Source organism: Camelina sativa, chromosome 15 (genome assembly GCF_000633955.1).
Source record: "Camelina sativa cultivar DH55 chromosome 15, Cs, whole genome shotgun sequence".
Classification (NCBI taxonomy): domain Eukaryota; kingdom Viridiplantae; phylum Streptophyta; class Magnoliopsida; order Brassicales; family Brassicaceae; genus Camelina; species Camelina sativa.
In genome coordinates, this window is record NC_025699.1 from 8073773 (window position 1) to 8095632 (window position 21860).

At 37.5% G+C, this 21860-nt stretch overlaps 6 protein-coding genes and 1 non-coding gene across 7 annotated transcripts; 1 reads left to right on the plus strand and 6 right to left on the minus strand.

Annotated features, from left to right (window-relative positions):
- Nucleotides 4283-5711, minus strand: LOC104745987 (protein SRC2 homolog). Its single transcript, XM_010467377.1, has 2 exons — nt 4746-5711; nt 4283-4712 (listed from the first exon to the last, which is right to left on the minus strand). The coding sequence occupies exons 1-2, from the start codon at nt 5591-5593 to the stop codon at nt 4412-4414; spliced, it is 1149 nt and encodes a 382-aa protein (XP_010465679.1). The 5' UTR covers nt 5594-5711; the 3' UTR covers nt 4283-4411.
- LOC109129241 (UDP-glycosyltransferase 88A1-like) lies at nt 5986-17373 on the minus strand. Its single transcript, XM_019237047.1, has 3 exons — nt 16941-17373; nt 6449-7187; nt 5986-6347 (listed from the first exon to the last, which is right to left on the minus strand). The coding sequence occupies exons 1-3, from the start codon at nt 17319-17321 to the stop codon at nt 6073-6075; spliced, it is 1395 nt and encodes a 464-aa protein (XP_019092592.1). The 5' UTR covers nt 17322-17373; the 3' UTR covers nt 5986-6072.
- On the minus strand, nt 7883-15479 carry LOC109129242 (UDP-glycosyltransferase 88A1-like). The gene is made up of 3 exons (XM_019237048.1): nt 15290-15479; nt 8346-9303; nt 7883-8244 (listed from the first exon to the last, which is right to left on the minus strand). Exons 1-3 carry the CDS (start codon nt 15449-15451, stop codon nt 7970-7972), a joined length of 1395 nt encoding a protein of 464 aa, XP_019092593.1. The 5' UTR covers nt 15452-15479; the 3' UTR covers nt 7883-7969.
- Nucleotides 9778-11407, minus strand: LOC104745984 (UDP-glycosyltransferase 88A1-like). The gene is made up of 2 exons (XM_010467375.1): nt 10241-11407; nt 9778-10139 (listed from the first exon to the last, which is right to left on the minus strand). Exons 1-2 carry the CDS (start codon nt 11358-11360, stop codon nt 9865-9867), a joined length of 1395 nt encoding a protein of 464 aa, XP_010465677.1. The 5' UTR covers nt 11361-11407; the 3' UTR covers nt 9778-9864.
- LOC104745985 (UDP-glycosyltransferase 88A1-like) lies at nt 12022-13565 on the minus strand. Its single transcript, XM_019236590.1, has 2 exons — nt 12398-13565; nt 12022-12296 (listed from the first exon to the last, which is right to left on the minus strand). The coding sequence occupies exons 1-2, from the start codon at nt 13515-13517 to the stop codon at nt 12022-12024; spliced, it is 1395 nt and encodes a 464-aa protein (XP_019092135.1). The 5' UTR covers nt 13518-13565.
- Nucleotides 17846-19609, minus strand: LOC104745983 (UDP-glycosyltransferase 88A1-like). The gene is made up of 2 exons (XM_019237046.1): nt 18404-19609; nt 17846-18304 (listed from the first exon to the last, which is right to left on the minus strand). The coding sequence occupies exons 1-2, from the start codon at nt 19521-19523 to the stop codon at nt 18030-18032; spliced, it is 1395 nt and encodes a 464-aa protein (XP_019092591.1). The 5' UTR covers nt 19524-19609; the 3' UTR covers nt 17846-18029.
- Nucleotides 20864-20936, plus strand: TRNAK-CUU. The gene has a single exon. It is a non-coding gene; the product is annotated as a tRNA-Lys (tRNA).

Here is a 21860-nt window from a genome sequence, read left to right on the forward strand (position 1 = left end):
AAAGAAAATTTGGATTTGTATGAAGAAAAGAAAAGAAAAAAGGGTAAAAGCAGAGTAGAGTGACTCCACTTTTACTCCTAAACCCCAAAAGTTGAAAATATAAAACAACAAAAATGACATATAAGGACATCTTTATACGGGAACTATTTTGGGTGCTATTAGAGTAAATATATTATGAAAATAATGTAACATCAGTAGTTAAGATCTTTTGTTAAAAAGTTAGTTATTGGGAGAACATGTTTAAGATCATAAAATTTAATAATATAATATGTTAAACATATTACAATTATAAAAACTTATAAAATAATATTTAAATTGCAAACTTATAAAACTTTTACTAAAATTCAAAATACAATACCAAAATTTTATGAAATAAAAAAAAACATTAAAAAAAAAACAAACATATTACTTAATTAAAGAATACAAACATTTTATTTAATTAATACATAGTTTAATGTCCAAATTTATTCTATATATTCTCAATCAAATCCTTTTTTAATTTATAAAACATTGTTTAAAAAAAATTGTATTCATTCACAGCTTGCCACGTCAGCTTAGAATTGAGCCAAAATCAGTTCTACATCAAGAACTGATCTTGGTGTTCTTATGCCACTATTCATTATTTTTCTAATTTTTTGGACTAAGAACACTCTCGATGTTTTCTCTATAAAGATAGCCTTATTAACATTACCAAGAAAATACAGTAATTGTTCTTGACCATGATACAGTAATTGTTCTTGACCATGGAAAAAAAAAAAAGAAAACAGTAAATAAAAGAAAGGGTTTTTTGGAGTAAAACACACGCAACCTTGTCTTTTTTTCTGCCTCAAATATCGCTAATTAAGGGTTTGTCTAGTGAAAGAAGCAAAGGGTGCTGTTTCGGTTTCTAACAAGTTTATACGGATTAGAAAAATAATTAAATGCATAAATCCAATACACAACTTGACGACCATTTAAAATAAAAAAAATAAGAAAAATTAAATAACAATAAAGGAACTAATAAGGGGAAGAAGATCCCATAATTCATGGTCTGTTAAGGACCACTCTCTTATCTACTGTCCATAAGACACATATCCCTATACTTTTTAAAGACATTTTTGTAATATGAAACTTTAATATTGTATTTTTACCGATCTAAAAAACTTTAAATATTCCTTTTTCTGTTCAGCATATACTAAATGAACCGCATGGGAAGATTAAATTGAGAGAACTCAAGAGATGGGGAGAGCATTGTGTAAGCACACGACTCTGCATGGCGTCTCAGTGAAATATATGTAATTTATTTTATTTGAACTTGCCTCATAATAAGAGAAACGAAAATGTCAATTTGTTAGGTAGCTAATCAATTATTTTTGTCAAAAGTTAAAAACAATGTGTACGTGTGGATTACGATGGTATATTTTACTTCTATTTCCTTTCCCTAACCAAGCAAATAGTCAACTGTTAACTTGTCATAATCTAAAAAAAATATATTCTCAAAACAAATAAACAACACCAAATCTACAAAACTAACATAGTATTTGATAAAAACAGAATTGCGTTTGGTCCTTTCATCAATACTATAATATTTTGCTGCGTAAATCAAGAACTTATTTCAAACCAAAGCTTTGATTGAAGCTACTATTTGTTTGGTTTTTCACGAGGGGGGAAAGGAATGTACATGTCTCTCCCACGTACGTGTGACCAGGGTGACAGCGATATTACGAAAAAGCCGACCGTAGAAAATTCGAGAGTGAAGAGTTCCGGTCAAGTAAGGAAGGGTGATTTGGGAAACTCTTAACGAAGGTGTGTGTCTCTACTCTAGTCATATCTTGTCTCCGTTTTACCCAACTCCGTGACTTTCTTCCCTCATTGTCTGACAAAAACCTTAACCATGGTTAAAACCTAACCGCACTACTTATACTTGATCTCATCACCGGTCAAGTGTTAAAAGTGAGAAAATGAATAAAAAATAGTGTTAAAAACTAGATCCGCGCAGACAAACTAGACAGTGGACACATGTAACACTTGCACAAGATATTTAGATCGTACGATAAGGTTTAAATTCCGGCTTTTAAATCCGGCTTTTAAATCGTAGCCGTAGGAGCTGAATAGAGATACAGCAAACGCGACGGTTGTGATTTCAAGAGTACACAAAAGCATCCCAATTAAAAAGTAGCCGACTCAGGAGTAAAGGAACAAAAACAACTCGTGAATTGAATGTCATATCAGGGAAATAAAAAAAAGAGAGAATAGTGGTGTGGTGTCAATGATGTTCCTCCCAGAATTTTTCACCAAGAAATGAATTATTTTATCCACTAACTATTTTTGTAGGGTGTTATCGCTTTGTACACTCTTTGTCAGTCTATACTCTATATATATCATTACTTAAATAATAGCAGTATTTTCTTCTCTTTTTGACGTTAGTATTATCTTTTTTCTTTAGGGGTGAACAAAGGAGGAATCATTAGAAAAAATCCTACTACAAATGGCCCATGAAACCCACGCATAAAACGGGCTCAATTTATGCCTTCAAGGACAAATGATGTTTTGACTATTTACGACGGGGTTAGTCATCCCCTAACTATTCTTCATCCTTGTGGTGGTTTTTGGGAGCCACCAACCCCTTTCCACCATTTTGAGCTTTAGTTTTCTGCTTGCTTGAAGAGCTTTTCTATCTTTCCTTTTTTGTATGCGAACTTCTTGTTGATGTCCAAGTGACATTAACGATTAAGGAGAAGCTGAAAGTGAAAGTTGGGAATGTTGGAGAAACTGAGAGAGTTGAAACAACAGACCATCATTTTATAGGGTGACGGTTTTTTCATATGACACATCCGGAAAATATTTAATTTTCTATCGATCATAATTAGTAATGGGGAAGAAGTAAAAGTTTAATCCACAAATCTTATTATTTGGTTGAAGTTTGATCCTGAATAAATTTTTGATCATTACACTAACAATAATAATTCCTAATAATAATGTCTTCTTCCATCCATGGCCCTCATTCAATTATATTCCTTGTTTGAATTTGTGTTTATGTTTTTGTAGGTTTTTATTTTTGCATATATAATAATACAAATTTTTTTTCAAATTGAATTGTATTAGATTTTAACCCGCGGTACATATAATATAATACAAAAAAGGTTGTTTGGTTATAACCTTTTTTCTTCACATCGTAATATATTTATATATAACCATTTAACCTATTGCTTGGTTATCATATGTACACATGTTTATCAAACTTCAAATCTCAATTCAGATATCTCTCATTAGTTAATTAAAAAGCTTCACATGGCTAAGTACTGTTTGATCGTAATCAGTTTTAAAGACTTGTTGGACGATTTATCCATTAGGACCATTACTCTCTTCATGAGCTAAGTTTTGTTGTCCGCCGTCTTTACAAATTCATGCATGAGCCAAATTACAATGCGGATGCGGATGGATCAAATCAATAAGCGAAAAGGGTTCATTCAAGTCCAATGAAATATAGCACAATTATTTCATTACTAGATTTTAACCCGCGGTACATCGCGTGCATATAGTTTTATTGTTATTATTTTATATTCAATTTTTTTTGTCAAATATTAGATGTTTTATAAATAGAGAACTGACCTAATTTTCTGGCCGCTTGTGCGACTAAATATTTATATTAATTTTAACCTATAATATATTATATGACCATTTGTTTATTATATTTAGTTTATTTTGTTTAGTTTTTGAGATTCTATTTCAATTTTTAATTATTATAACAAAAAATAAGGGATCTAAATACATAATAAGTCATTTATATGATGTGATTAAGTCACATTTTTTCTAATGAATTAATTATTTTACACAATTTTAGGTAAAACAAATTTATTTTCTATGTTAGATATTATAATATTTATAGTGTTGGTAAATAATAAAATGAGGATTTAACCCTTGTTAGCACATATTTAAAAATATTTTATTAATTCCAACATGTCCTTTTTATAACCACATTATATAGTATTTTAAATTTCTTTAATTTTACATATTCATAAAATTTTAAATTTTATTAAATTTATATGTATATTAATTATAATATTTAAATAATTAGGAATCAAAGTTCTTCTTACGTTAGAAACAAAACTCACAGGTTTGGAAAATAAAATGGAAAATATATTATAGTTTATGTCTCTATATAATATTGATTGCTGTTTTTTATTTTTGGTTGGAATAAAATGTAAAATATTTAGGAAACAAAAACTGAAATGATGTTATTTTTAGAAAGTTTTTAAAAATTAAGTTTGTAAATAATATTTTAAATACATATAACTTTAAGAATAAAACACTAAATGTATTTCAAAAATGTTAATATAGATTTTACTGAGTTATGGACCCGACATTATTTGTAATCAAAATTGTACTTTTGGCTTTTTTGTTTTGTTTACAGCAATAAAAAATGAGTATATTACAAATCAAAGCCAATGTCAGACACTAAATCGCCGAGTAAGAGCCCACCCAATGCTCCTCCCAGAAGCCCAGCTCCCATTCCAAGCCCAAGCCCTGTTTTATTATTATTCTTCTGCGGCCCTTGCGTTGTCGTTGTCGGACTACCGTATCCGTATCTTGTTGTCGGTGGTGACGGAGGATAAACACACCCATGTCGATTATGCGTAGACGGTGAAGGCGGAGGATAAATACACCCGTGATGATTCTGCGGAGACGACGGCGCGTACCCGTGATGATTCTGCGGAGACGACGGCGCGTACCCGTGATGATTCTGCGGAGACGACGGCGCGTACCCGTGAAATGAATGTGTCGGTTGCGTTTGGTGGTACGAATGACGGGGAGGCGGCGGATACGATTGATGCTGCGGCGGAGAAGTACTGTAATACGGCGGAGGATATATGTTCGAGGCGGAGGGTGACGGAGGCGGCGGGTAAATGTTGATTGGCTGTGCCGGATAATGAGAATTGTACTGATACGGGTTCGGGTTCGGGTACGGTGGTGTGGAGTATCCTTGCGGCTGAGGCGACGGCGGATGTTCAATTGACGATAGAGGTGGATAGAAACTAGCTTCAGACGACGGCGGAGGAGGATAAGTCATCGTCGTCGTCGTCGTCGCTGGCAAATCGGGAGGTGTATGAATCGGATTCGTGTAAACCGGTGACGACGATGAAACCGGCGAATCCGGTTCAAACGTCGGCGTATTAAACCGGTACGAAAAAGTCAGCGAGCCTTGACCTTTCCCAAACGGAGTTCTCACCTGATACGTAACAAATCTCATCATCCCCTGACCGTTACGGTTAAACGACGGAGACGGCGTAGAGCCATGGAGAAGCTCAAGAACCGGGACTTGGACTTCTCCGAGATCTTTGTCTCCGAAGATCCCCCGATCGCAGACCAGTTTCACGACGAGGGTCAAACGCCCTTCGTAAGCTAACCTCTGATCGACGGAGAATTTAACGGCGTGGTTCCACGTAGGCTCAGATTCACCGGTTCGATCGATGGGAGTTTTCTCTTTTTCGTCCTTCCGAGAATCATCGCCGTTGATAGAAACGACGGCGTATACGTCCATTTTGGTGATAAGGTTGACATTTTCAAGATCTTTTGCAGAGTAAATGTTGAGTTCTAAGGTCAGATTTGCCATTGGCTAAAGACAGAGATAAGAGAGATTAGAACCGAACAGAAAGAGATAGATAGATTGATAAATTGTTGTTTCTGTCTAAAAATAATATTGTAACGCGTAAAATAATAATAATATTGATGTGTAACTGAAGCTTTATTATTAAAATATCACAGATGTGTATATCCTCCCATCCAGTGGACAGTAGAAGATTCCTTACCTATATTAACAATCAATCTTAGCCGTTAATTTTCAATAGATTTCTGACACGTGTTTATTTCAGTGTCGTATTTGTTTCTACTAATAACTTAACCCAAATGAATCAAAATTTCATGACGCGGAAAATTGAATTTCTTCACCATGTTTTTGATAATTCAAAGATTTTAATTTCTCCGTTGATGATGTTACACGACATGGAAGTTTCTAAGATCATTATTATAGGAATTTATAATTCTAGGAACATAATTCCAACCATTTATTGTTGATATTACAAGCACTTGAGATCATTTTGGGCACCACGACTGGAGTAACGTAGTCAACGCGGCATGAGACGAACCGGTTTCGGTTAAAGCTGATTCGGCTGCGTGCTTCATCACTTTGGTTCTCTTCCTAACCGGACCATCTTGCATTATCTCTTGGACTCGTTTCTCCACCTCCGTTGAGCTAACGAAACCCGTCTCCGATTCATTCATTGGGATTGCAATCTTTATTTCATCCACAATCACTACTCTGTTAAACCTCTGCTCAGCGTATAATGGCCATGCAACCATCGGTACACCTATTTTGGTAAACCAATTGAATTAAACCAAACTGAATCATTCTACATACACACGTAATTATACAATTGAAATATGTATAAATATATGTGCTTAATTTTACCAGCGCAAACAGATTCGAGAATTGAGTTCCAACCACAATGAGTGACGAATCCGCCAACATCCTTATGATTTAGAACCGGAACTTGCGGAGCCCATGATTTGACGACCATTCCTCTGTTTCCGGTTCGGTTTAAGAATCCTTCCGGTAAGAGGAATTTCAAGTCCGGTTCCGTCTGGTTTTGTAACTCCGGTGGATTACGGACCACCCACAAGAACCTATGTCCACTCTTTTCTAAACCAATAGCAATCTCTTTAAGCTGTTCCCCTGATAACAACCCCAAGCTCCCAAAACATAGGAACAAAACACTCTGGTCCGGCTGCGAATCGAGCCAACTAAGACAGGAATCTCCGTTGTTTCCATGGTTATCTCCGGTTCTTTCTTGAACAATGAGCGGTCCTATTGGATATATAGTTTTAAAACAGAGCTCCTCTGTTATGGTCTTGATGGCTCTGTTCTCTAATGCTTCAAACGTGTTGACAATGATCCCTGCAGACTTTGAGAGCTCTTTAGAGAACAATATGAAAGAATCGTAAACATCATAGCCACGTTCGAGCACCGGTTTAGGCATATCAGAGCCTTTGATTGGAGGAACGCCGGGTATGTTGAGGAGCGTGTGGACGTCTTTTAGGTTTTTACCGGCTGTGGTTTCGTCGAGAATTTGGAGATGGAAGAAAGAGGCGAGACATGCGGCTCCGGAGGTGAAGAAGTAGTAGACCGGGAAGGTGAAATCGGCGGTGACTTCTAACACGGCGGTGCAAAAGAAGTCAATAACNCCGAAGATCCCCCGATCGCAGACCAGTTTCACGACGAGGGTCAAACGCCCTTCGTAAGCTAACCTCTGATCGACGGAGAATTTAACGGCGTGGTTCCACGTAGGCTCAGATTCACCGGTTCGATCGATGGGAGTTTTCTCTTTTTCGTCCTTCCGAGAATCATCGCCGTTGATAGAAACGACGGCGTATACGTCCATTTTGGTGATAAGGTTGACATTTTCAAGATCTTTTGCAGAGTAAATGTTGAGTTCTAAGGTCAGATTTGCCATTGGCTAAAGACAGAGATAAGAGAGATTAGAACCGAACAGAAAGAGATAGATAGATTGATAAATTGTTGTTTCTGTCTAAAAATAATATTGTAACGCGTAAAATAATAATAATATTGATGTGTAACTGAAGCTTTATTATTAAAATATCACAGATGTGTATATCCTCCCATCCAGTGGACAGTAGAAGATTCCTTACCTATATTAACAATCAATCTTAGCCGTTAATTTTCAATAGATTTCTGACACGTGTTTATTTCAGTGTCGTATTTGTTTCTACTAATAACTTAACCCAAATGAATCAAAATTTCATGACGCGGAAAATTGAATTTCTTCACCATGTTTTTGATAATTCAAAGATTTTAATTTCTCCGTTGATGATGTTACACGACATGGAAGTTTCTAAGATCATTATTATAGGAATTTATAATTCTAGGAACATAATTCCAACCATTTATTGTTGATATTACAAGCACTTGAGATCATTTTGGGCACCACGACTGGAGTAACGTAGTCAACGCGGCATGAGACGAACCGGTTTCGGTTAAAGCTGATTCGGCTGCGTGCTTCATCACTTTGGTTCTCTTCCTAACCGGACCATCTTGCATTATCTCTTGGACTCGTTTCTCCACCTCCGTTGAGCTAACGAAACCCGTCTCCGATTCATTCATTGGGATTGCAATCTTTATTTCATCCACAATCACTACTCTGTTAAACCTCTGCTCAGCGTATAATGGCCATGCAACCATCGGTACACCTATTTTGGTAAACCAATTGAATTAAACCAAACTGAATCATTCTACATACACACGTAATTATACAATTGAAATATGTATAAATATATGTGCTTAATTTTACCAGCGCAAACAGATTCGAGAATTGAGTTCCAACCACAATGAGTGACGAATCCGCCAACATCCTTATGATTTAGAACCGGAACTTGCGGAGCCCATGATTTGACGACCATTCCTCTGTTTCCGGTTCGGTTTAAGAATCCTTCCGGTAAGAGGAATTTCAAGTCCGGTTCCGTCTGGTTTTGTAACTCCGGTGGATTACGGACCACCCACAAGAACCTATGTCCACTCTTTTCTAAACCAATAGCAATCTCTTTAAGCTGTTCCCCTGATAACAACCCCAAGCTCCCAAAACATAGGAACAAAACACTCTGGTCCGGCTGCGAATCGAGCCAACTAAGACAGGAATCTCCGTTGTTTCCATGGTTATCTCCGGTTCTTTCTTGAACAATAAGCGGTCCTATTGGATATATAGTTTTAAAACAGAGCTCCTCTGTTATGGTCTTGATGGCTCTGTTCTCTAATGCTTCAAACGTGTTGACAATGACTCCTGCAGACTTTGAGAGCTCTTTAGAGAACAATATGAAAGCATCGTAAACATCATAGCCACGTTCGAGCACCGGTTTAGGCATATCAGAGCCTTTGATTGGAGGAACGCCGGGTATGTTGAGGAGCGTGTGGACGTCTTTTAGGTTTTTACCGGCTGTGGTTTCGTCGAGAATTTGGAGATGGAAGAAAGAGGCGAGACATGCGGCTCCGGAGGTGAAGAAGTAGTAGACCGGGAAGGTGAAATCGGCGGTGACTTCTAACACGGCGGTGCAAAAGAAGTCAATAACCATGGCACGGAGGTTGAACGTTTGGGAGACGGTGATCAGTGTCTTGTGGACATTTGGGTTGCTGAGACGGAGGCTTTCTAAGGTGAGTGACTCGTGGTGTTTTGGTGAGGTTTTGGAGGAGTGTGGTGTGATGGTGGGGAGGCGGTGGAAGGTGATTGAAGGGAAGGAAGAAGAGGCGTAGGATATGTAGTNCCATTTTGGTGATAAGGTTGACATTTTCAAGATCTTTTGCAGAGTAAATGTTGAGTTCTAAGGTCAGATTTGCCATTGGCTAAAGACAGAGATAAGAGAGATTAGAACCGAACAGAAAGAGATAGATAGATTGATAAATTGTTGTTTCTGTCTAAAAATAATATTGTAACGCGTAAAATAATAATAATATTGATGTGTAACTGAAGCTTTATTATTAAAATATCACAGATGTGTATATCCTCCCATCCAGTGGACAGTAGAAGATTCCTTACCTATATTAACAATCAATCTTAGCCGTTAATTTTCAATAGATTTCTGACACGTGTTTATTTCAGTGTCGTATTTGTTTCTACTAATAACTTAACCCAAATGAATCAAAATTTCATGACGCGGAAAATTGAATTTCTTCACCATGTTTTTGATAATTCAAAGATTTTAATTTCTCCGTTGATGATGTTACACGACATGGAAGTTTCTAAGATCATTATTATAGGAATTTATAATTCTAGGAACATAATTCCAACCATTTATTGTTGATATTACAAGCACTTGAGATCATTTTGGGCACCACGACTGGAGTAACGTAGTCAACGCGGCATGAGACGAACCGGTTTCGGTTAAAGCTGATTCGGCTGCGTGCTTCATCACTTTGGTTCTCTTCCTAACCGGACCATCTTGCATTATCTCTTGGACTCGTTTCTCCACCTCCGTTGAGCTAACGAAACCCGTCTCCGATTCATTCATTGGGATTGCAATCTTTATTTCATCCACAATCACTACTCTGTTAAACCTCTGCTCAGCGTATAATGGCCATGCAACCATCGGTACACCTATTTTGGTAAACCAATTGAATTAAACCAAACTGAATCATTCTACATACACACGTAATTATACAATTGAAATATGTATAAATATATGTGCTTAATTTTACCAGCGCAAACAGATTCGAGAATTGAGTTCCAACCACAATGAGTGACGAATCCGCCAACATCCTTATGATTTAGAACCGGAACTTGCGGAGCCCATGATTTGACGACCATTCCTCTGTTTCCGGTTCGGTTTAAGAATCCTTCCGGTAAGAGGAATTTCAAGTCCGGTTCCGTCTGGTTTTGTAACTCCGGTGGATTACGGACCACCCACAAGAACCTATGTCCACTCTTTTCTAAACCAATAGCAATCTCTTTAAGCTGTTCCCCTGATAACAACCCCAAGCTCCCAAAACATAGGAACAAAACACTCTGGTCCGGCTGCGAATCGAGCCAACTAAGACAGGAATCTCCGTTGTTTCCATGGTTATCTCCGGTTCTTTCTTGAACAATAAGCGGTCCTATTGGATATATAGTTTTAAAACAGAGCTCCTCTGTTATGGTCTTGATGGCTCTGTTCTCTAATGCTTCAAACGTGTTGACAATGACTCCTGCAGACTTTGAGAGCTCTTTAGAGAACAATATGAAAGCATCGTAAACATCATAGCCACGTTCGAGCACCGGTTTAGGCATATCAGAGCCTTTGATTGGAGGAACGCCGGGTATGTTGAGGAGCGTGTGGACGTCTTTTAGGTTTTTACCGGCTGTGGTTTCGTCGAGAATTTGGAGATGGAAGAAAGAGGCGAGACATGCGGCTCCGGAGGTGAAGAAGTAGTAGACCGGGAAGGTGAAATCGGCGGTGACTTCTAACACGGCGGTGCAAAAGAAGTCAATAACCATGGCACGGAGGTTGAACGTTTGGGAGACGGTGATCAGTGTCTTGTGGACATTTGGGTTGCTGAGACGGAGGCTTTCTAAGGTGAGTGACTCGTGGTGTTTTGGTGAGGTTTTGGAGGAGTGTGGTGTGATGGTGGGGAGGCGGTGGAAGGTGATTGAAGGGAAGGAAGAAGAGGCGTAGGATATGTAGTTGGCGGTTGATTCCGGCTGATAAGGTGGTGGAACTAAGATGATTTGGATGGAGAGAGATGGGTTCTTGGATAAGATGAGTTTGCCTAACTCAACCATGGACACTAAGTGACCTATTGGTGGTGATGGATACAAAACTATGGCATTTTGTTTTTCCATGGTTTCTCTTAGTGGTTGTGAACTTTTTCCCAAGAATGTTAAACTGGAAGATGATGATAGGATGTGGTTTATAAATCACACACGGCTCTTTGACTACGTAACAAATACGACATTGTCATCACTAACTTTTTCTTGGCGAAAAAACAAAAAACAACAAATATAAGATGGACCAATCATGGTAAATGGTAACGGCCAGCCTACATAAAAAGAGACAGACGAATCAAGATTTGACACAGGCTGTACCAATAAACAACAGTTTAACTGGTAAACATGTTTTTCATTGTTTGATCCTCATAACCCACCTAATTCAGATCTGCTTCATAATTCAAAGTATCTTTTGTTTCTTGCTAGTTTTTGTTTTGTTTTGAGTATCAATATTATTTATCAAAACAACCATCTTTTGGACAGATACATTTTTATTTTAATAAATTTTTAGTTTGGTATCCTCTTACAAAATTCGAATTATTATGGTAAACTCTTAAAATAATTTATGAGGTACATATTTTTTTTGGTCGAATTTATGCAGTACATATTTTGTGAGGATATCATATTTTAAAAGATTTTTCTAATATTTAATTTAGAATATGAGTCCGGTAAAATAAAATTCTAGGTCCACAAAAAAGTCCATGGAAAATGTATTCACTAATCACAAGTCAAAAAGTCACAAAGCAATAACAAATCTTTTGTTTGTCAAACTTAATGNATGAGACGAACCGGTTTCGGTTAAAGCTGATTCGGCTGCGTGCTTCATCACTTTGGTTCTCTTCCTAACCGGACCATCTTGCATTATCTCTTGGACTCGTTTCTCCACCTCCGTTGAGCTAACGAAACCCGTCTCCGATTCATTCATTGGGATTGCAATCTTTATTTCATCCACAATCACTACTCTGTTAAACCTCTGCTCAGCGTATAATGGCCATGCAACCATCGGTACACCTATTTTGGTAAACCAATTGAATTAAACCAAACTGAATCATTCTACATACACACGTAATTATACAATTGAAATATGTATAAATATATGTGCTTAATTTTACCAGCGCAAACAGATTCGAGAATTGAGTTCCAACCACAATGAGTGACGAATCCGCCAACATCCTTATGATTTAGAACCGGAACTTGCGGAGCCCATGATTTGACGACCATTCCTCTGTTTCCGGTTCGGTTTAAGAATCCTTCCGGTAAGAGGAATTTCAAGTCCGGTTCCGTCTGGTTTTGTAACTCCGGTGGATTACGGACCACCCACAAGAACCTATGTCCACTCTTTTCTAAACCAATAGCAATCTCTTTAAGCTGTTCCCCTGATAACAACCCCAAGCTCCCAAAACATAGGAACAAAACACTCTGGTCCGGCTGCGAATCGAGCCAACTAAGACAGGAATCTCCGTTGTTTCCATGGTTATCTCCGGTTCTTTCTTGAACAATAAGCGGTCCTATTGGATATATAGTTTTAAAACAGAGCTCCTCTGTTATGGTCTTGATGGCTCTGTTCTCTAATGCTTCAAACGTGTTGACAATGACTCCTGCAGACTTTGAGAGCTCTTTAGAGAACAATATGAAAGCATCGTAAACATCATAGCCACGTTCGAGCACCGGTTTAGGCATATCAGAGCCTTTGATTGGAGGAACGCCGGGTATGTTGAGGAGCGTGTGGACGTCTTTTAGGTTTTTACCGGCTGTGGTTTCGTCGAGAATTTGGAGATGGAAGAAAGAGGCGAGACATGCGGCTCCGGAGGTGAAGAAGTAGTAGACCGGGAAGGTGAAATCGGCGGTGACTTCTAACACGGCGGTGCAAAAGAAGTCAATAACCATGGCACGGAGGTTGAACGTTTGGGAGACGGTGATCAGTGTCTTGTGGACATTTGGGTTGCTGAGACGGAGGCTTTCTAAGGTGAGTGACTCGTGGTGTTTTGGTGAGGTTTTGGAGGAGTGTGGTGTGATGGTGGGGAGGCGGTGGAAGGTGATTGAAGGGAAGGAAGAAGAGGCGTAGGATATGTAGTTGGCGGTTGATTCCGGCTGATAAGGTGGTGGAACTAAGATGATTTGGATGGAGAGAGATGGGTTCTTGGATAAGATGAGTTTGCCTAACTCAACCATGGACACTAAGTGACCTATTGGTGGTGATGGATACAAAACTATGGCATTTTGTTTTTCCATGGTTTCTCTTAGTGGTTGTGAACTTTTTCCCAAGAATGTTAAACTGGAAGATGATGATAGGATGTGGTTTATAAATCACACACGGCTCTTTGACTACGTAACAAATACGACATTGTCATCACTAACTTTTTCTTGGCGAAAAAACAAAAAACAACAAATATAAGATGGACCAATCATGGTAAATGGTAACGGCCAGCCTACATAAAAAGAGACAGACGAATCAAGATTTGACACAGGCTGTACCAATAAACAACAGTTTAACTGGTAAACATGTTTTTCATTGTTTGATCCTCATAACCCACCTAATTCAGATCTGCTTCATAATTCAAAGTATCTTTTGTTTCTTGCTAGTTTTTGTTTTGTTTTGAGTATCAATATTATTTATCAAAACAACCATCTTTTGGACAGATACATTTTTATTTTAATAAATTTTTAGTTTGGTATCCTCTTACAAAATTCGAATTATTATGGTAAACTCTTAAAATAATTTATGAGGTACATATTTTTTTTGGTCGAATTTATGCAGTACATATTTTGTGAGGATATCATATTTTAAAAGATTTTTCTAATATTTAATTTAGAATATGAGTCCGGTAAAATAAAATTCTAGGTCCACAAAAAAGTCCATGGAAAATGTATTCACTAATCACAAGTCAAAAAGTCACAAAGCAATAACAAATCTTTTGTTTGTCAAACTTAATGAAATACTCATAGTAGATTCCTTGATTCCCAAGACTTGATTTGAAAGATCATTTTGTGCTCCACGACTGGAGTAAAGTAGTCAATGCTGTATGAGACGAACCAGTTTCTTGCAAGGCTAATTCGGCTGCGGTCTTCATAGCCTTGGTTCTCTCCCTAACCGGACCATCCTCCATTATCTCTTGGACTCGTTTCTCCACCTCAATTGAGCTCACCNCGACCATTCCTCTGTTTCCGGTTCGGTTTAAGAATCCTTCCGGTAAGAGGAATTTCAAGTCCGGTTCCGTCTGGTTTTGTAACTCCGGTGGATTACGGACCACCCACAAGAACCTATGTCCACTCTTTTCTAAACCAATAGCAATCTCTTTAAGCTGTTCCCCTGATAACAACCCCAAGCTCCCAAAACATAGGAACAAAACACTCTGGTCCGGCTGCGAATCGAGCCAACTAAGACAGGAATCTCCGTTGTTTCCATGGTTATCTCCGGTTCTTTCTTGAACAATAAGCGGTCCTATTGGATATATAGTTTTAAAACAGAGCTCCTCTGTTATGGTCTTGATGGCTCTGTTCTCTAATGCTTCAAACGTGTTGACAATGACTCCTGCAGACTTTGAGAGCTCTTTAGAGAACAATATGAAAGCATCGTAAACATCATAGCCACGTTCGAGCACCGGTTTAGGCATATCAGAGCCTTTGATTGGAGGAACGCCGGGTATGTTGAGGAGCGTGTGGACGTCTTTTAGGTTTTTACCGGCTGTGGTTTCGTCGAGAGTTTGGAGATGGAAGAAAGAGGCGAGACATGCGGCTCCGGAGGTGAAGAAGTAGTAGACCGGGAAGGTGAAATCGGCGGTGACTTCTAACACGGCGGTGCAAAAGAAGTCAATAACCATGGCACGGAGGTTGAACGTTTGGGAGACGGTGAGCAGTGTCTTGTGGACATTTGGGTTGCTGAGACGGAGGCTTTCTAAGGTGAGTGACTCGTGGTGTTTTGGTGAGGTTTTGGAGGAGTGTGGTGTGATGGTGGGGAGGCGGTGGAAGGTGATTGAAGGGAAGGAAGAAGAGGCGTAGGATATGTAGTTGGCGGTTGATTCCGGCTGATAAGGTGGTGGAACTAAGATGATTTGGATGGAGAGAGATGGGTTCTTGGATAAGATGAGTTTGCCTAACTCAACCATGGACACTAAGTGACCTATCGGTGGTGATGGATACAAAACTATGGCATTTTGTTTTTCCATGGTTTCTCTTAGTGGTTGTGAACTTTGTCCCAAGAATGTTAAACTGGAAGATGATGATAGGATGTGGTTTATAAATCACACACGGCTCTTTGACTACGTAACAAATACGACATTGTCATCACTAACTTTTTCTTGGCGAAAAAACAAAAAACAACAAATATAAGATGGACCAATCATGGTAAATGGTAACGGCCAGCCTACATAAAAAGAGACAGACGAATCAAGATTTGACACAGGCTGTACCAATAAACAACAGTTTAACTGGTAAACATGTTTTTCATTGTTTGATCCTCATAACCCACCTAATTCAGATCTGCTTCATAATTCAAAGTATCTTTTGTTTCTTGCTAGTTTTTGTTTTGTTTTGAGTATCAATATTATTTATCAAAACAACCATCTTTTGGACAGATACATTTTTATTTTAATAAATTTTTAGTTTGGTATCCTCTTACAAAATTCGAATTATTATGGTAAACTCTTAAAATAATTTATGAGGTACATATTTTTTTTGGTCGAATTTATGCAGTACATATTTTGTGAGGATATCATATTTTAAAAGATTTTTCTAATATTTAATTTAGAATATGAGTCCGGTAAAATAAAATTCTAGGTCCACAAAAAAGTCCATGGAAAATGTATTCACTAATCACAAGTCAAAAAGTCACAAAGCAATAACAAATCTTTTGTTTGTCAAACTTAATGAAATACTCATAGTAGATTCCTTGATTCCCAAGACTTGATTTGAAAGATCATTTTGTGCTCCACGACTGGAGTAAAGTAGTCAATGCTGTATGAGACGAACCAGTTTCTTGCAAGGCTAATTCGGCTGCGTTCTTCATAGCCTTGGTTCTCTCCCTAACCGGACCATCCTCCATTATCTCTTGGACTCGTTTCTCCACCTCAATTGAGCTCACGAAACCCGTCTCCGATTCATTCATCGGGATCGCAATCTTGATCTCCTCCACAATCACCACTCTGTTAAACCTTTGCTCAGCGTACAACGGCCATGCAACCATTGGTACGCCTATCATATATATCAAACCAAGTAAATTAACCATACTTAACATTACACTCCATGTCTCCACGCATATATATAATTGAAATACGTGTATGCTTAACTTACCTGCGCAAACGGATTCGAGAATTGAATTCCAACCACAATGAGTGACGAATCCGCCAATGGNATGGTCTTGATGGCTCTGTTCTCTAATGCTTCAAACGTGTTGACAATGACTCCTGCAGACTTTGAGAGCTCTTTAGAGAACAATATGAAAGAATCGTAAACATCATAGCCACGTTCGAGCACCGGTTTAGGCATATCAGAGCCTTTGATTGGAGGAACGCCGGGTATGTTGAGGAGCGTGTGGACGTCTTTTAGGTTTTTACCGGCTGTGGTTTCGTCGAGAGTTTGGAGATGGAAGAAAGAAGCGAGGCAAGCGGCTCCAGAGGTGAAGAAGTAGTAGACCGGGAAGGTGAAATCGGCGGTGACTTCTAACACGGCGGTGCAAAAGAAGTCAATAACCATGGCACGGAGGTTGAACGTTTGGGAGACGGTGAGCAGTGTCTTTTGGACATTTGGGTTGCTGAGACGGAGGCTTTCTAGGGTGAGTGACTCGTGGTGTTTTGGTGAGGTTTTGGAGGAGTGTGGTGTGATGGCGGGGAGGCGGTGGAAGGTGATTGAAGGGAAGGAAGAAGAGACGGAGGATATGTAGGTGGCGGTTGATTCCGGCTGATAAGGTGGTGGAACTAAGATGATTTGGATGGAGAGAGATGGGTTTTTGGATAGGATGAGTTTGCCTAACTCAACCATGGACACTAAGTGACCTATTGGTGGTGATGGATACAAAACTATAGCATTTTGTTTTTCCATGGTTTCTCTTAGTGGTTGTGAACTTTGTCCCAAGAATGTTAAACTGGAAGATGATGATAGGATGGTTTATAAATCACACACGGCTCTTTGAATACGTAACAAATATGACATTGTCATCACTAACTTTTTCTTCGAGAAAAAACAAAAAACAATAAATATATGATGGACCAATCATGGTAAATGGTAATGGCCAGCCTACATAAAAAGAGACAGACGAATCAAGATTTGACACAGGCTGTACCAATAAACAGCAGTTTAACTGCTAAACATGTTTTTCATTGGTTAATCCTCGTAACCCACCTAATTCAGATCTGCTTCATAGTTCAAAGTATCTTTTGTTTCGTGCTAGTTTTTGTTTTGTTTTCTTTTCTTTTGAGTATCAATATTTATCAAAACAACCATCTTTTGGACAGATACAATTTAATTTTAACAAATGTTTAGTTTGGTATACTCTTACAAAATTCGAAATTATTATAGTAAACTCTAAAAATAAGTTATGCAATACATATTTTGTGAGGATATCATACTTAGAATTTTGTAATTTTTAATTTAGAATACGAGTCCGGTAAAATAAAATTCTAGGTCCACAAAGATGTCCATGGAAAATCACTAATCACAAGTCACAAAGCAATAACAAATCTTTTGTTTGTCAAACTTAATTAAATACTCATAGTAGATTCCTTGATTCCCAAGACTTGATTTGAAAGATCATTTTGTGCTCCACGACTGGAGTAAAGTAGTCAATGCTGTATGAGACGAACCAGTTTCTTGCAAGGCTGATTCGGCTGCGTTCTTCATAGCCTTGGTTCTCTCCCTAACCGGACCATCCTCCATTATCTCTTGGACTCGTTTCTCCACCTCAATTGAGCTCACGAAACCCGTCTCCGATTCATTCATCGGGATCGCAATCTTGATCTCCTCCACAATCACCACTCTGTTAAACCTTTGCTCAGCGTACAACGGCCATGCAACCATTGGTACGCCTATCATATATATCAAACCAAGTAAATTAACCATACTTAACATTACACTCCATGTCTCCACGCATATATATAATTGAAATACGTGTATGCTTAACTTACCTGCGCAAACGGATTCGAGAATTGAATTCCAACCACAATGAGTGACGAATCCGCCAATGGCCTTATGATTTAGAACCGGAACTTGCGGAGCCCATGATTTGACGACCATTCCTCTGTTTTCGGTTCGGTTTAAGAATCCTTCCGGTAAGAGAGACTTCAAGTCCGGTTCTGTCTGGTTTTGTAACTCGGGTGGATTACGAACCACCCATAAGAATCTACGTCCACTCTTCTCTAAACCAATAGCAATCTCTTTTAGCTGTTCTCCTGAAAACAAACCCAAACTCCCGAAACAGAGGAACACAACACTCTGTTCCGGCTGCGAATCGAGCCAAGTCAGACAAGAATCTCCGTTGTTTCCATGGTTATCTCCGGTTCTTCCTTGAACAATGAGCGGTCCTATTGGATAAATATCTCGAAAACAGAGCTCCTCTGCTATGGCCTTGATGGCTCTGTTCTCTAAAGCATCAAACGTGTTGATAATGATCCCTGAAGACTTCGAGAGCTGTTTACAGAACATTATTAAAACATCATAGACCTCGTCGTCTCGTTCGAGCACCGGCTCAGGCATATCGGAACCCTTGATCGGAGGAACGCCGGGGATATGAACTGTAGGAATGTCTTTGAGGTTTATTCCAGGGGTCGTTTCGTGGAGGATCGGGACATAGAAAGAAGAGGCGAGAAATGAGGCTCCAGAGGTGAAGAAGTAGTAAACCGGGAAGGCGAAATCGGCGGTTATGTCTAGAACAGCGGTGCAGAAGAAATCGATGATCATTGCACGGATGTTGAAGTTCTGAGAGAGTGAGAAAAGGGTTCGGTGGACATTTGGGTTGCTGAAACAGAGGATTTCTAGGAGGAGTGACTCATAGTGGTGGCGAGAGGTGGGGGAGGAGGAAGAGTGCGGTGTGACGGTGGGGAGATGGTGGAAGGTTATTGAAGGGAAGGAGGAGGAGACGGTGGAGATGTAAGAGGCGATTGATTCAGGCTGATAAGGCAGTGGAACTAAGATGATGTGGATGGAGAGAGATGGGGTTTTGGTGAGGATGGTTTTGCCTAACTCAACCATGGACACTAAGTGACCTATCGGTGGTGCTGGATACAGAACTATAGCTTCTTCTCCCATGGCTCTTCCTGAGGTTTGTTGCAAGTTTTGGAAAGTTTGATAATGATGATATATGGTTTCTGTGTCACACGTCTCTTTGGTTGTTAGGAGATTGATTTCTCATTTAACTTTTTTTCTTTTTGGGAGGAAACGACATAAAATCAGATTGGCCAATGAATGTTATGGTCCATAGATAATGTATTAACTTACGACAAAAAAAAATCATAGCACACAAGTGATAAATATTCCTTCTGTCTCATAAAGATTGATGTTTAGGGATATTTTTTTTGTTCCACAAAAATTGATGTTTTGTAAACTTCAAAAAGTAATCATTGAAAATATTTAAAATTTTGAATTGTTATTGGTTTATATTTTCTCTCTCTACCAAAAAGTGATTATAAATTAATTTATAAACAAAAACTAAAACTTTTCTTAATATGTATGAAAGTGTCAAAACATCAATCTATGTGAGACAGAGGGAGTACTAAACTAGTTAAATGGCCTATGTTACAACAACACGAGTTGATAGATATTTCCAAGATTCAAAATTTTCAGTTTATGTTTAAATATTAATTAATATTGTTATAGTAGGAAAAAACTATGTTTTATTTATAGTTAAATGTTTTTTTTTTAAATTATTTTGTATTGTTTAGTACTCCAGTTTGACCTCAAAATAAACATAAAACATGACCATTCTTATTATTTATCTCAAAGAGCAAATGCAGCAGAATGAGACGATGGATTTCTCCATCCATTTGTTTATGAAATTTTCATACATCCACGAGTCCTTGCCATGTTTACTAAAAACATGTACAACAACTTATTTTTGCATAATGTGTTTGCAATCGCTACAACATGTTGTTTTATGTTGTAGGTTTACCTAAATAATTGGAATGTCGTTAAGGATCCACTTTTCTGACGACACCCAAGTGTCTTGTTTATTTCATATATAGATTTCAGTCAATCCTTTTGTAAGGAGCTCACGCCTATAGACTATAGTTAATGGTTCTTCGAGTGTAAGAAGGTGTAATGCCAACCCCACACCTTGGAAGAAAAGAAAACAATTATGAAATATCGACTTTTTAGGAAATGAGTATAAGGAAGGAGTGTAGCTAGTCTCAAACTCTCTAAATCTGCTTGCATAAAATTGCTTGATTAAACATGGATGTTTATAATATCTTTAAACCTTAGAACTCTATTGTTTTCTTAATGTTGACAATAAATGTTGTATTATAATGTCTTTACTCAAGAAAATAACAACAAATAGGGTTAATTACCAAAAAATTAGAAGTACCTTAACAAAAATTCAAATTAAATAGAAATAAGATTATAGCCGTTTCTGAAACGACACAAACGTCAAAGCCCGTCTAGCTCAGTTGGTAGAGCGCAAGGCTCTTAACCTTGTGGTCGTGGGTTCGAGCCCCACGGTGGGCGACATTTTTTCATTTATTTCTGATTTAATTAATTCTTTTTTTTTTGAACAACAATTTAATTAATTCAAATAACTCCTTTAATATTAACTTATTAAGCTAAACAGTAAACATGAAGAGAGAAGATCTCACAAATGTTCAACTAATTTTCTAATAATCACCAAAATTTTACAAATGTTCAACTAATTGTCATAAAAATAACCGAAATTTTATTTAAGATTTCTAATTCTAAAAAATATGTAATTTTCATTTTGAAAGTCTTATAGATTGTTAAAATATAGCAATTGTAGTCACTAAATCATGTATATAAGTGATCTTATTGTTTAAAAATAATAATTTTTTTTCTAAATATTAAAATTTCAATTCCAAAACTAAAAACTGTAGAACATACAAATACTAATCTTATTGTTTAGATTTTTTTCAATTCATATATTTCAAGAATTTTAACAATTAAAAAAGACTTTTATAAGTTAATAATTATTAATTTATAAATAATAACTATTTATTTATAGATAAAGTAACATCTTTTGAACAAAAAAGATAAATCTATTTATTTATAGATAAATTAATATCTTTTGAGCAAAAAAAAGATAAATTAATATCACTATAAATTAAAAAATATTATGGTCTCAACATTATTAATTTATAGAGGTTTTACTAAACTGTATATTTTTGTTGACCCTATATATTGTCCAAAATGTTTTTCAAATAAATGATTTTTTATTTCAAATTTTAATAGTTGCTCAAGATTTTTAAAAATATGAGGATATAATGGAGTTTAAATGATATTAAAGCATGTATGACCAATTGTCAATTGCTCAAGATTTTTTAAAAATACGTGGATATAATGGAGTTTAAATGATATTAAAGCATATATGACCAAACATAAATATAGAATACATAGATGGACAATAATTCAATTATTTAT

Bases quoted from the DNA above. Each gene is read 5' to 3' on its own strand.
- LOC104745987 (XM_010467377.1), bottom strand. From the start codon at position 5,593: ATGGCAAATCTGACCTTAGAACTCAACATTTACTCTGCAAAAGATCTT. The intron at 4,713-4,745 runs GTACGCGCCGTC...GAATCATCACGG, and splicing joins CCGACACATTCATTTCACGG to GTACGCGCCGTCGTCTCCGC.
- LOC104745984 (XM_010467375.1), bottom strand. From the start codon at position 11,360: ATGGAAAAACAAAATGCCATAGTTTTGTATCCATCACCACCAATAGGT. The intron at 10,140-10,240 runs GTAAAATTAAGC...TTACCAAAATAG, and splicing joins TCTCGAATCTGTTTGCGCTG to GTGTACCGATGGTTGCATGG.
- LOC109129242 (XM_019237048.1), bottom strand. From the start codon at position 15,451: ATGGAAAAACAAAATGCCATAGTTTTGTATCCATCACCACCGATAGGT. The intron at 8,245-8,345 runs GTAAAATTAAGC...TTACCAAAATAG, and splicing joins TCTCGAATCTGTTTGCGCTG to GTGTACCGATGGTTGCATGG.
- LOC109129241 (XM_019237047.1), bottom strand. From the start codon at position 17,321: ATGGAAAAACAAAATGCTATAGTTTTGTATCCATCACCACCAATAGGT. The intron at 7,188-16,940 runs GTCACCGCCGAT...GCCGTGTTAGAA, and splicing joins TTTGCACCGCCGTGTTAGAA to GTCACCGCCGATTTCACCTT. The intron at 6,348-6,448 runs GTAAAATTAAGC...TTACCAAAATAG, and splicing joins TCTCGAATCTGTTTGCGCTG to GTGTACCGATGGTTGCATGG.
- LOC104745983 (XM_019237046.1), bottom strand. From the start codon at position 19,523: ATGGGAGAAGAAGCTATAGTTCTGTATCCAGCACCACCGATAGGTCAC. The intron at 18,305-18,403 runs GTAAGTTAAGCA...TATATATGATAG, and splicing joins TCTCGAATCCGTTTGCGCAG to GCGTACCAATGGTTGCATGG.